Raw genomic sequence first — 14,829 nt, 5'->3', positions numbered from 1 at the left:
GCCAATCAAGAATCATATCCAGCTAAATTAAACTTTAGATTTATTGGTTATTTTTATGACAAAAATAAAAACCTTCCATTATAATCAAAAGTTAAAAGCCTGAACTACAGAAAATTCTTGGCAAAATATTCCATGAGGAGGAAATGAAAGACAGCATATGTCAGAAAAGGGAGGTATCACTAAAGGAAAAACCTAACAAAGAGAAACCAAGTCAAGTTAACTATCAAAAATAAACAAAAATAACTGGGAATTCAAATCATGTTTCAATAATAATCGTGAATGTTAATTTCCAAAACTCAGCAACCAAAAGGCATAGACTGGCAGATTGGATTAAAAAGACCCTAAAATATGCTGCCTTCCAGAGACCCATGTTACAGGAAAAGACATCCACAGAGTGAAGGTGACAGGTTGGAATAAAACATATCACTCAGGGCTGGGGGTTGTGGCTCAGTGGGAGTGAACTAGACTAGCATGTGCAAGGTCCTGGGTTAGATTCTAAGCACTGAATAAAAATAAGTAAACAAAATAAAGGTAATGTGTCCAACTAAAAAATATTTAACAAAACCATATTGCTTGGGCTGGGGATGGGCCTCAGGGGTAGAACACTTGCCTGGCATGTGTGAAGCCCTGGGTTCGATCCTCAGTATCATATAAAAATAAGTAAAAAAGGTATTGTGTCCATGTACAACTAAAAAAAATAAATATTAAAAAATACTACTCACATGGATTGTGGAAGCAAGCAGGGGTTTCCATCCTTATATCAAATAATGTGGACTTCAAGTGAAAATTAATCAGAAGGGACAAACAATAATATTTCATACTGCTCAAGGGAACCATACACCAACAAGAGACAACAATTATAAATATTTATTCCCCAAACAATAAAGCATCTATGTTCATCATAAAAACTCTTTGCAATTTCAAGAGTCAAACAGATCACAACACAATAATTCTGGGTGACTTTAACACATATCTTTTACCCCTGGATAGATCTTCCAAACAAAAGATAAACAGAAATTATAGAACTCAATAAGACAATCAATAACTTAGATTTAACATATATAGAATATTTCATCCTTCAACAAGCGAATACACTTTCTTCTCAGCAGCACATGGATCCTACGCAAAAATAGACCATATACTATGCCACAGGGCAACTCTTAGCAAATAAAAAGGAGTAGAGATACTACACTGCATTCTATCAGGTCATAATGGAATGAAATTAGAAGTCAGTGATAAGACAAAAGCTACTCCAACACCTGGAGACTAAAAAATATGCTAGTGAATTAACAGTGGATTGCAGAAGACATCAAGGAGGAGATTTAAAAATTCTTAGAGGTTAGTGAGAACACTGATTGATAGAACATATCAAAATCTCTGGGACACTATGCAGGTGGTACTAAGAGGAAAGTTCATTGCATGGAGTTCATTCCTTAAAAAAAGAAAAAGTCAACAGATAAATGACCTAAAATTACATCTCAAAGCCCTAGAAAAAGAACAAATGAACACCAAAAGCAGTAAAAGATAGGAAATAATTAAAATCAGAGCTGAAATCAATGAATTTGAAACAAAAGAATCAATTAAAAAGTTGACAAAATGAAAAGTTGGCTCTTTGAAAAATTTTATAAATAAAAATCAATAAACCTTTATGCATGCTAATGTAGAAAAGGAGAGAAAAACTCAAATTACTAAAATACATGATGAAAAAGGAAATACCACCATGGACACTACAGAAATACAGAAGACAATTGGAAATTTTTTTGAAAATTTGTACTCCAATAAAACAGAAAATGTTGAAGACATCAACAAGTGTCTAGAATCATAAAATTAACCAAACTGAATCAGGATTATATACACAAGTTACCCCTATCATTTTCAAGCAATGAAATCGAAGACACCATCAACTGCCTACCAACCAAAAAAAAAAAAAAAAAAATCCCAGGACTGGATGGATACACAGATGAGTTTTACAAGACCATCAAAGAAGAACTAACACTAATACTCCTGAAATCATTCTATGAAATAAAAAAATGAAGGAATACTTCCAAACTCTATGAGGCCAAAATCATCCTGATTCTAAAATCAGACAAAGACACATCAAACAAAGAAAGCTTCAGAGCAATATCTTTAATGACCATAGATGCAAAAATTCTGAATAAAGTTTTGGAAAATTGAATACTAAAACATGTTAAAAAGATTGTGCACCTGATCAGGTGGAGTTCATACTAGGGATGCAAGTTTGGTTCAACATATGGAGATCGATAAATATAAATCATTACATCAATAGACTGAAAGATAAGAATCATGATCATCTCAATAGATGCAGAAAAAGCATCTGATAAAATACAGCACCCCTTCATGTTCAAAACACTAGAAAAACTAGGGATAACAGGAACATATCAACATCATAAAGGCTATCTACGCTAAGCCCCAGGCCAACATAATTCTAAATGGAGAAAAATTAAAGGCATTCTCTCTAAATCTGGAACAAGACAGGATGCCCTCTCTCATCACTTCTATCCAACATAGTTCTTGAAACACTGGCTATAGCAATTAGATGAAATAATTTAAAGGGATACACATAGGAAAAGAAGAATTAGAATTGGCAGTATTTGCTGATGATATTATTCTATACCTTGAATATCCAAAAATTCCAACGGAAAACTCCTAGAACTAGTAATTGAATTCATCAAAGTATCAGCATATAATATCAACACCCATAAATCAAAGGAAATCTGTATATCAATGAGAAGTCCTCTGAAAGGGAAACTAGGAAAACTACCCCATTTACAATAGTCTCAAAAAACCCCCACAAAACCAAATACTTAGGAATCAACATAATGAAAGAGGTGAAAGACTTCTACAATGAAAACTACAGAACACTAAAGAGAAATTAAAGAAGACCTTAGAAGATGGAAAGATCTCCATTGTTCCTAGCTAGGCAGAATTAATATCATCAAAATGACCATACTACTGAAAGTAGTATACAGATTTTATGAAATTCCAATCAAAATCCCAATGGCATTCTTCATATAAATAGAAAAAGAAATCATGAAATTAATCCCAAAAAATAAGGAGACCCAGAATAGCCAAAGCAATCCTTAGCAGGAAGACTGAAGCAGGTGGCATCACTATACCAGACCTTAAACTATATTACAGAGCCACAGTAACAAAAACGGCATAGTACTGGCACCAAAATAGACATGTAGACCTATGGTAGAGAACAGAGGACAAAGGCGCCAAAAACATACATTGGAGAAAAGATAGCATCTTCAACAAATGGTGCTGGGAAAACTGGAAAACCATATGCAGCAAAATGGAATTAAATCCCTCTCTCTTAGAGTGCACAAAACTCATTCAAAGTGGATCAAGGACCTAGGAATTAAGCCAGAGACCCTGCACCTAAGAGAAGAAAAAGCAGGCCAAAATCTTCATCATGTTTGGTGAGGTCCCAACTTCCTTAATAAGACTCCTAGAGCACAAGAATTAAAATCAAGAATCAATAAATGAATGGATTCAAACTGAACAGCTTCTCAGCAAAAGAAATAATCAGTGACACGAAGAGACAGTCTACATCCTGGGAGCAAATTCTTACCACACATACATCAGATACATCACTCATCTCTAGGATATTTAAAAAACTCAATCTTAACACCAAACACCCCCCCCCCCCAAAAAAAAATAGACCAATCAATAAATGGGCCAAGGAACTCAATAAGCACTTCTCAAAATATGATATATAATCGAGCAACAAATATATATGAAAAAGTTCAACATAACAATTAGCAAAATGCAAATAAAAATTAAGATACCATCTCACTCCAGTCAGAATGGCAGCTATTATGAAGACAAACAACAAGTGCTGGTGAGGATATGGGGGAAAATATTCACCTGCAGTGTATGAGTGTGACTGCAAATTGGTGCAGCCAATATGAAAAGCAGTATGGAGATTCCTTGGAAATCTGGGAATGTAACCACCATTTGAACCAGCTATTCCTTTTCTAGGACTTTATCCAAAGTAAAACAGCACACTACAGGGACACAGACACATTAATGTTTATAGCAGCACAATTCACAATAGCTAGACTGTGAAGCCAATCTAGATGCCCTTCAATGGATGAATAGATTTTAAAAATGTGGCATTTATACACAATGGAATGTTACTCAGCACTAAAAAATAATATCACAGCATTTGCAGGGGAATGGATGGAATTAGAACAGATTATGCTAAGTGAAGTTAGCCAATCAAAAAAAATTCTGAATGTCTTCTCTGATATAAGGGGTTGACTCAAAATGGGGTAGAGAGGTAGTGCATGGGAAGAAGATTATCTCAGATAGGGAAGAGGGGTGGGAGGGAAAGGGAGGGAGAAGGGGAATTTGCATAGATGGTGGAAAGAGACCCTCATCATTATACAAAATACATGTATAAAGATGTGAATTTGGTGTAAACATATCTTGTATACAGAGATATGATAAATTGTGGTATAATGGTGTATTAAAAATTGTAATTCAAAAATAAATAAATTAATTTTAAAAAATCAAAAATCTAGAAAAAAATCTAGAAAAACTAGAGATAATAGAAAGACATCTCAATATTTTAAACCTATCTATGCTAAGCCAAAGGCCAAAATCATTCTAAAATTAAAAAAAAAAAAACTTGAAAACATTCCCTCTGAAAACTAGAACAAGACAGGGATGCCCTCTTTCACCACTTCTATTTAATATAGTTCTTGGAATTGTAGCCAGATCAATTAGAGAGACAAAATGAATTAAAACACCACATGGACAGGAAAGGAGAACTGTGACTGGATTTAATTATACTGGTTACAGTGGACAACTATGTATATATTGGTCCCATGATAAGCATGCTGGCTATCTCGGGGTATCTTTTGAAGAAAAGACAGCATATGGGGGTTTAGATTGGCCAATCGTACTGGACTCTGTGACTCTAAGCAATATGTCCAAACAGTTATTAAAATGGGACTTTCTCATAACAAGCCAGTCATTGCCACAGAACGTCTGCCAATACCTTACTGTCCTAATCATTCTGCAATAGAATTTGGCACCTTTCCTAAATGAATAAACTGTGCAAATGTCTTGCCAGTACAACAAGAAAGTTCTAGAAATAGTGGACATATTCTAGACTGGTCTCCAGGAATTGACAAAAGACAATCACATAAGGATGCCATGATCCCTGGAGGTTTTGTTGGTAATATTCTAACCTTAAGTGAAGGCGGTATCCAGAAAGGTGTTTGGAGCTTAATTGCAGACTCAGATTTCCTATATCACACTGACAACCCTATGCCTGGCTTTATAGGCAGGGGGTGTAAAGAGGGTTCCTGGTATGGCCTGAAGGCCTGTGTTCAATCTCCTTATGCTTTAATTACTGGAAATGTGAGAGTTAAGAGAAAGGAGGATAAATATCTTGTAGCCTGTAAAAAGTGCAATTTACCTAATTGCATCACTAGATATGCCATCTGACTATGAAGGTCTGTGTTACTGCAGCCAAATATAAGCCTTCCCAATGGGATTTGGAGAAGGTTAAATCATCTAATGGGCATTTTGCATAGAAAATAATAATAGCCTGGATCTTATGGAGTTACATCACAACATCCAGGATATTCAAAAAAGCAAAATCGATCTATTGGATCCTACTTCTCTAACTGGAAATACTTCAAGAATGGAATGGCTTTAACCCTGGAAACACACTGAAACACTCTGCATGGAATATTATTGGAATGAGGTGTTTGCTACTAGTTCTTTTTTGTATTGTGATAATAGGTGGCTGTCACACCCTTAGAACAAGAATCTGGGAACTAAAAATAATGGCTCATCATTTTCTATTGCATAGTAAAAAGGGGAATATTCAGAGTGCCATCCGTGAATTACTTGAGGGTCTTCTCTGGGTATGGAGCCATGGAGATTTAGGTCTAACCTTGAGAACTATCTGCAGCTCCCCAGAGTGCACTAGATTAACCAAGGCACATGACCCTATCTCTGCTCTACCAGGAAGACTCCTCTTCTAGCTCTGAATTTGGGCATAACCCATTGGAACTGCAAAGCCCACCTTCTACCTTATTTGGCAAAGAACATTCCAATGAAAACCTTTGATATTCCCTGATATAAATAAAGCAAATGTGGGCTCCATTTTGCTCTTTTGAGTGTGGAAGCTTCATCCCTAAGATTGGCTAGCCCATCCCACTCCTGCTTTTAAAATTACTTTCTGTATCCTGTGCGTTTTTTCCCCTGCTTTACCTTTCTTAGCTTTCATTTTGCAGCCAGACCATTCAAACAAGAGAAATTCTATTTTTACCGCCTGCAGTTTTGAATTCATGAACCTCTTGCCTCAGCCTCCCAAATCACTGAACCACTGTGGTGGGCTATTGATTGCTACTTTTATATTTTTTATATTTATTTTTATTCTCATCCTGTCTTTGTTTTGGAATCTAAAGTGAATCTGACGTAGACAGAATAATTTTGTTGGATTCTAGGTCTTATACCCAAGGGTGTAACACTGAGCTACATCCCCAGCCACTTTTTAATATTATTATGTTTTATTTTCAGATAGTGTTACACTAAGTTGCCGAAGCCAGCATCTAACTTGTGATACCCTAGCCTCAGTCTCACAAGTAGGTTAGTGACAGCATTGCACCACTGTGCCCAGATGATGATGACTTTTAGAGGCTCTCCATAAGTCACTGACTTTGCCCTCAAACTTGCAATCCTCTTACCTCAGCTTCCTGAGTTTCTAGAGTCACAGATGTGTGCTGCATGTTCAACTTGAACAATATATTTTCTAAAATTGGAACAGATTGGATCTATATGCAGTAATAGTAATGAAAAAAGTAATAGTAACGAAGCAAACGCTTCTTCTATGTTGCCACTTGTTTTCTACCTATATATTTTTGGTTCATCAATTTTCCCATTATTGCCTGTTAATGATTAATTTTTCTTCGGTACCATTTTTATTTTATTTTCTCCTTTTGGCACATGTTTTAGTTTTTCCTTAGTGTTTGTTCTGTGAACCCTAACATCTTAAATTTATGACAATCAGTTTTATTCATGCCAAATTAGTTTCAATAGTATAGAAAAATTTTGCTAATCTTACAGATTTGTCCCTTAGTCCTGATTTTTATCTTTGTCATAGACTATAACTTCATGCATTGTGTGTCTTGTATGGCTTGGATATCATTTGTCCCCAAACAAGCTTATGTTTTGGACACTTTGTTCTCATTATGGTAGCACTGAGGCAGGGGAAACTTTCAAATGTGCTGTCTACTGGGCGTTAATTCAGTCATTGGGGAAGCCACCCTCAGGAGGAATGGATGCTAGTCTCTTGGAATGAGTTTTTGAGAAAATGAGTTGTTATGAAAAATCAAGACTGCCCCTCTCTGATCTGTGGCTCATATTGGTCCATATTATTTTTCCTCTTTCACTTGTCCCCACTCTGATGACAGCCATCATGCTGGAATGGAGCACAGTGGGTACTCCCCAGAAGCAAAGTGGATGGCATCCCTTTATCTTGGACTCTCAGACTCAAAAATTCTGACCTAAAGAACTTTTTAATCACAAACTACTCAGCCTTAGGTATTTCCTAATAGCGATAAAAATGTAGTCTTGTAGTCATTCAGCATCAATGTTTGTTTGGTTCTAAGTGTTATTTATGTGTTCTAAGTGTTCTAAGTGTTATTTTTGCACTCATTTATTTTTTTAATTTTATTTTTTTAAATACACAACAGTGCAATACATTGAAATTCTTATTACACATATAGTGTAAAAGTTTTTACACTTATATTTTTAAAACAAATAGAAAAGAGTTAGAAACTAAATACTCCATGGCACTGGCTATATTTAGCTACCAAATTGAGCTACTGAGCTACATCTACCATTATTTCTCATTATCTTATGTGGACTCAAGATTCTGTCTTTTATCATTTCCTTTAACCTTGATGGCTCTATTCGCATTTCTGGAAAAGTTGTTTACTCACCACAAACATTTCCTTTTACAAATCTTCCCTTATCAATTAACGCACAGTTTAGCAAGGTATAAAATTATTGATGGTTAAAAAACAAGTTTCATCATGTCCTCCCACTGTCTTCCAGCTTCTTGGATTTCTAGGGAAAACCACTAATGCTGTCTTGTACCTGATCAACTGTTTCTCTCTGACCACTCAGGAGATTGCCTGTATTTGTTTTACAGCAATTCAACTCTCATAGTTCCTCTTATCCATGGTTTCCCCTTCTGTAAGCTATAGACAATTCCAGAATGAGAAATTCATGAGTTTTAAATTGCAAAGTGTTCTGAGTAGCGTGATGCAGTCTCATCCCACCACACCCCAGCCCTCCAGGGGCACGAGCCTCTGCCTTCTCCAGCAGTTTCCCAGTTGATATACTGTTTTTGTAATACCTTCCTGTTAGTTGCTAGTTGCCATGTTTGTTGAGAGATTGACTGTTGTGATAGTGCTCCACTTGTGTAGAAGAGAACATCTCTCCAATTACTCATGCACCACATTCTGTTTGTGCACACATTGCATTGTTAGCACCTTGGAGCTTAAGAATAGAAGACACACCTTGAGCCTCTCCTAATGGAAAACATGATTTCCCATGAGACTATGACCCAAGAATTTGGGATGTGTTTAATAAGTTTATGATGAACCTCTTTCTCAAATAACCTCAAGAAAAAGTACCAGTGACTAGGAAGTCAATTCTACTTAATTGTAATGCTAAAATGTCCACCAGGAAGGAAGTTGAACCTCGTTTCCATGGTATATGGTTGTATGCCAAAGTGTCCTTTAAGAAAGGCTTGTGTGTAAACAAGGCAGTCTGGTGCATGCTTAACTCCCAGGATTGAACCTGGTTTCATCTGACAAAGCAAGGTAACCCACACCTGCAATGCCACCATGATCTGAGGGATGAGGTATCAGTCCCTGGGCATAATGAGGAGCCACTGGAGGCCCTTGATCTCTCCAAAAGGAAAATTCTACAGTCGTTATTCATGGAATAATACTACATCATTTGTCAGGCACATAGACAGACCTATTTAGAAAAGCAGATACACATTCAGGAAAGAGGGGCCCAGATACAGTGAGGTCGGTAGTGAGCTTGCTTCACATGCACAAGGTCCCAGGCTCAATCCCCAGCACCACAGGAAGAAAGAAAGGAAAAAATGTGAGAAACTCTAAAGGGAGAGACAGCAAATTCAAGGTTGGAGGTGTTGCTATTTGGAGAGGGACATTTAAGTCGGGATGGACTAGAGATGGGGCCAGAGCAGACTTCTGTAATTTCTCACCCATTTTTCTAAGCTTGCTCATACCATGCTAGTATTTGGGGGTCCAGGAAGCTGGTCTAGGAGAAATGTTGCATTGCAGGTATTTCCTTTTTTTAAAAATAAAAATCTGATCTTTATTTTTAAATATATTTTTTAGTTGGACAGGATACCTTCATTTTATATATTTCTTTTTAATGTGGTGCTGAGGATTGAACCCTATGCCTCACTGGTGCTAGGCAGATGCTCTCTCACTGAGCCACAATCCCAGTCTCTTGTTTTTAATTTCAAATTTTTTGTAGTCATTCCTGCATTCTGGTGATTTATGACCTTCTCCTTTGAGGTTCAGTGTAACTTTCTTATTGGTATCCCAACATTTCTGCCCCAACCAGACATGTTCCACAGTTCTTTATGGACCTCAAGTGTTACTAGAGGAATGATTAAATGATCATTTAGTTGTCAAAGCAAATAGGGCAGTGTTTTCAGGATGGAAGTTTTAAGAGAATGCTCATTATTAGATTTCTATTTTTACTTATGTATTTAGCCATGGACTGATATGGTTTTTGCAGTCATCCACAAATGTGGTCCACAAACCAGCAGATTTCAGAAATTTTTCATGTTGACAGCTATTTTCAAATGGTTGCATTCTGATTGAGGCCCATTTGACCCAGGGTAAACATTAAGATGCTTTTAAAGTGCTTATGAATTTTCCTGGCTAGAATATTACAGAGGGTCTTGCCAGTTTTCTCGCCACTTTTTTTTTTTAAATCTCATTGGTGTTGAAAAACCTCTCAGATGCAAGGGATGCACCCCAGAGGCAAGCTCCTGCAGATGGCCACCTACAGACCCCCACACCCAGAGATCCTATTCTCCGTCCCCAATTAATTGGGTGTCAGGTGCTGATGGATTGTTAATTATTGGGTAAAACCCAGTGTTTTGCCCCCAAGGAGCCCAAGGTCTTGCTTGTTGGTTATTGGAACCACTGGGTTGGTTATTCACATTTGCTTGCCTCTCAAGACAAATCTGAGCTCCATCCACAGACCTATATCTAGTGGCACTGGTAGCTTAGGAAAATTTCTCATTTTGGTTAAGAAACCTAACAGCAAGAATAATTAATAATTTCCCTCTTGGGGGAATGTAGGGTTCTGGCCCCAAGGTGTCCCCGGCTCTTTCCCTCTTCTCACCCACATACATCTTCTCTTCATCATGGGCAAGTCAACCATGTACTGCTCATCCCTGGAATTCTGGGCATGTGCCTTCATCTTCTCCATCTTCCTTGAAGAGAAATGTCCCCATTTCACAAATGCAGCAAAACTGGTCCCCCAAATACCTGGGCTGCTATTACTGAGAAGCAAAAGTAAAATATAGTGAAAATGGGGGCTGGGGCTGGGGCTCAGCCATAGAGCTCTTGCCTAGCACGTGCGAGGCACTGGGTTCCATCCTCAGCACCACAGAAAAATAAATGGATAGAATAAAGGTATTGGGTGCAACTCCAACTAGAAAAAATATTTTTAAAAAATACTGAAAAGGCAACATATTTTAGCAATTAGGGAAATGCAAATTAAAATTGCACTGAGATTCTCTTTCACTCCAGTAAGAATGGCAATTATCAAGAATTCAGTAACACAGTAACAGTAAATTGGTGAGGATGTCAGGAACAGAGAATGCCCACACTTTGTTGGATAAACTGCACATTGGTGTAACCTCTCTGGAATGCAGGATGGAGATTCCTCAAGAAATTGGGACTGGAACCACCCTCTGAATCAGTTATCCCAATCCTCAGCATAAATACAGAGGATAAAATCAGCATACTACAGGGACACAGCCACATCAATGTTTATGATAGCACAACTCACAATAGCTAAGCTATGGAGCCACCCTAAATGCCCATCAACAGATGAATAGATAAAGAAATTGTGGTATGTATAGAAGCTGGAATATTACTCAGGTTTAAAAAAGGATGACTTCATATCATTGGCCAGTAAATGAATGGATCTGGAGCTTCTCATGCTAAAGTAAAATAAGGCAATCCCCCCAAACCAAAGGTCACATGTTTTCCCTGACATGTGTTATATACATCACAAGGAATGTGGGGGGTAGGAAGAGAATTTCAGTAGATTAGACAAAGGGGAACAACAGGAAGGGAGAGGAGATAAGAACAGAGAATACCATAGCATGAATCGACCATAATGTTCCTATTCAAATATATGAAAATACCTAAGTGAATCCACCCATCTTGCCCACCCACATGAATGGAGTGCTAAGGAGAATAAGGTATATTTTATGTTTGGATAATTTTATCAAAATGGATTCTATGGTCATGTATAACTAAGACAAACCAATAAAACAGAAAAAGTTAAAAGTACTAAAAGGGCCATGGGACCAAATTGATAGCATCATAGCTGGATGAGGAAATGTCTTTAGGTACATTCCAGAATTTTCTAAACCACTCCCCCATTGGATGCTACCAAAGGTGTTGGAGCCTGTGGGAAGGTGGAGGTTCAGGGTGCTGCTTGGAGAAGATAGGACCCCCCCATTCATCTGCAGGTGCAGGGGTCCCAGGGGGCAGGTAATCTTGAGACCTCCACGGTTAACTAAGGCAGAGATGAGCAGGGTGCATTCAAGTCTATGGAGTTATTTACCATATTAGGAAAACCATGAATTGTCTTTCCTGGACTCCCAATCAAACGCAAATTGTTTTTCCTTAAAGAGAGAGACCCTTGAGCCCCTCTTAACAAGAAGTCTTCTCTGTATTATGTGACTTTTTTCACCACTGAATTGGGGGGACAAGACTCAGAGTTCTCTCTGGAAATACATTGACTTTGTTTGCATCTTCTTTCTTGTCAAGTGCAGAGTATTCAGCTGATACTAAGGATACACACCTGGGCAGGGTGTCTCTGGTTTTAGGAGGAGGCAGGATCCCATTGCCTGGGATCCAGGGAACTGGCAGGAACCAGGAAGAGCACCCAGGGTGGCCTTGATCTGTGCCAGGCTGTTATCCTGTGGCCACTGCAGGTATTTCTCTCAAAAAGAAAGAAAAAAAAAAAGTGGCACACGCCTGTCATTGCAGCGGCTGGGGAGGCTGAGGCAGGAGGATGGTGAATTCAAAGGCAGCCTCAGCAAAAGCAAAGTGCTAAGCAACTCAGTGATACCCTGTCTATAAATAAAATTCAAACTAGGGCTGGGGAAGGGGTTCAGAGGTCGAGTCCTCTGAATTCAACCCTCAGTGGCCAAAGAGCTAGGGAGCCCAGCGCAGCTGGGGTTTACCCAGGTCTGAGCTCTCCAGGTCTCTTATGTGCTGATCTCCTTACTCTGCCTCCAGCCTCAACGTGGGCTGAGATACAGATTCAACTCAGCTGGAGGAACATCAGCTTTCATGCTGCCAACCGGGTGCAGCCTCCTCCAGGGCGCCAGTGAGGCGCCCCATGAGCCTCTACCAGCGCGGGCCTTGACGCACTGGACAGTTCCCTTGGCACTGGCGCGAAAGGCCAGTTCTGCTTGGAGAATTTTGCACAGATTGTTAGAGACAAGTCGGCAGCTCAAAGACGCTTTGTGTGGTGAAACTTTCAAGAAATGACTTCAATTTCCTAACATCAAAACTGAACAGAACTTAGAATTCTGGTACCCTAACCCTAACCCAATGCCCAGACTTCAAAAGGAAAAGAAAAAAGCTGCAGCCCAACCCTGCCATTCTGGCCTCCTTCTTGCCTGGAGCGGATATCACCCCCCAGTCACTCAAAAAGAAGGCTGGCTGGGCTCAGGCTGGGGAGAGCGGAGACTGACTGACGCCCTGTCCAATCAGAAGCCCCGGTGCTGAGCGCTGTCCAATCCTGAGCGCTGTCCAATCCTGAGCGCAGTCAGCGAGCAAGGGGGCGGGCTTCCGCGCTCCGGAAGAGGTTTATTTCTCTGCGGTCCGCGGTTCCCCTCAGATTACTGCAGTTGGATTCCAAGCTTCGCTCCTGCCCAGGACGCCGGGTGGCCCTGCCATGCAGGGGCCTAAGCTCCTCTGGGCAGGCTTGGCTGCTGGGAACCAGGAAATGGTGAGTGTGCAGTGGCACCTGGTGCCTGGACAGGGAGGCTCTGGAGGTAGGCCGGACAGGGAGGACGTCCCGCGGGACCTGCAGTGGCGGGAGCCCGAGCTGGCCCACTCCGACTCCGGGCGCTCTCTGCGGCCGCAGGCCTGAGCCCCTTGGGGACAGTGCCCTTCAGTCCCCCTGGCCAGCCGGGTGGGGAGCGTGACAGTGGTGGAGACCCCTCGCGGCCTCCCCATACCTTGGGGGCAGCCTTAGCCCCTGCTCAAGTCTTATGTGGCAGGTGAGCGCGGCTGCCTGGCCTCTTCCGGGGCTGAGGTGATTGACAGGTGGGACCACTAGAAGAATCCAATCTCCTAGCCCAGCGATGGCACACATCTGTCATCCCAGAGGCTGGGGAACTGGGGGAGAGGCCAGCCTTGGCAACTTGGCGAGGCACTTAGAGACTCAGCTAGATGAGACCCTGCCTCTAAATAAAATGCAAAATCCTCCAAACCCCGTTTTCCTGCAGGAGGGGAGCTGCAGTGTACAGGGACCCGCCTATTCCTGAGCTAGTTTTGTGGAGTTTGTTTTTTGTTTTGGTAGTTAACAGAAGGGTGCTTTACCACTAAGCTCTGACCCTGGTAGTTTTTAGTTTTTATTCTGAGCGCAGGTCTAGCTAAGATGCTGAGGGTGGCCTGGTTAGGGTTTGATTGATAATGATTTTTCCATTACAATTAAGTGTATGATTTTTACATCCACGTGGGTTCGTGGGTGGACTCTGTTGACGTCATGATTCCTTGATGATAATTGTAACAGTTATACCAAGTTATACCAGGAGCCTCCTATTCCGGTATAATTTTGAAACATAATCCTGCTCAACATGTGCTTCTTCAGGGTGCTGGAGTATAATCCAGTACCACGCATGTCCTCCACCCAAGCCCTACCAGTACTCTGCGCCTCCAGTTCCCACACCTCCCTTCATGCTGGGTTGTCTTATTCACTCACATCAAATCCTCTCCAGGAGATGGTTGCATTTATCTAGGCCTTTTCATTGCACTTCATAATAAAATTGACATTTACATACATATGGAGTCATCTATGAAATTTCTGCATTTTGAATTTTTTTGGTCCTCAAATTACTGCAATATGATAATTTTATAACATGCATTAGTGCCTGGTAATGTTAGCTCCTGATTTTGCTCTTAGAGTTCAGAATTCTTGGCTAATTTCATTCAATTTAACTTTCCAGGAGACTTTTCAAACTGTTTGCTCTGGTCCCTTCTTCAATGAAAAGGAAATCATGGTGAAATTTTGATGGGGTGTTATCCTAGATGAACCTGAGGGAAGTGGCCATCTTTATAAGGAGGAATTTTATCATTCAGTCTCTTACGTGCTGATCTGTATTTGCATTTTTTCAAATTCTGCAGGTGTCCTTTTAAAAATATGGTGATATGCGAAATGTGATATTTATATGACATCGATATAAAACTGATATGTGTTTCATAGTATTTGTCAAACTGTATGCAATATGGCAAAAAAAAAAAAAAAAAA

At 39.8% G+C, this 14,829-nt stretch overlaps 1 protein-coding gene across 1 annotated transcript in view; it reads left to right on the top strand.

The window, feature by feature from the left end:
• Window positions 1–13,147: 13,147 nt before the first annotated feature.
• The window catches only part of LOC107160214 (zinc finger protein 708-like), an 18,391-nt gene continuing 16,709 nt past the window's right edge, over window positions 13,148–14,829 (top strand). The window contains exon 1 of the mRNA XM_015506869.2: window positions 13,148–13,305. Coding sequence (XP_015362355.2) covers window positions 13,252–13,305 — 54 coding nt within the window. The 5' untranslated portion in view covers window positions 13,148–13,251. The remainder of the gene's footprint in view (window positions 13,306–14,829) is intronic.

This window comes from Marmota marmota, unplaced genomic scaffold, assembly GCF_001458135.2.
Source record: "Marmota marmota marmota unplaced genomic scaffold, marMar, whole genome shotgun sequence".
In the NCBI taxonomy this organism is placed as follows: Eukaryota; Metazoa; Chordata; class Mammalia; order Rodentia; family Sciuridae; genus Marmota; species Marmota marmota.
The sequence above is the reverse complement of the archived record's forward strand: the minus strand, read 5'-3'. Positions and strand labels throughout refer to the sequence as shown.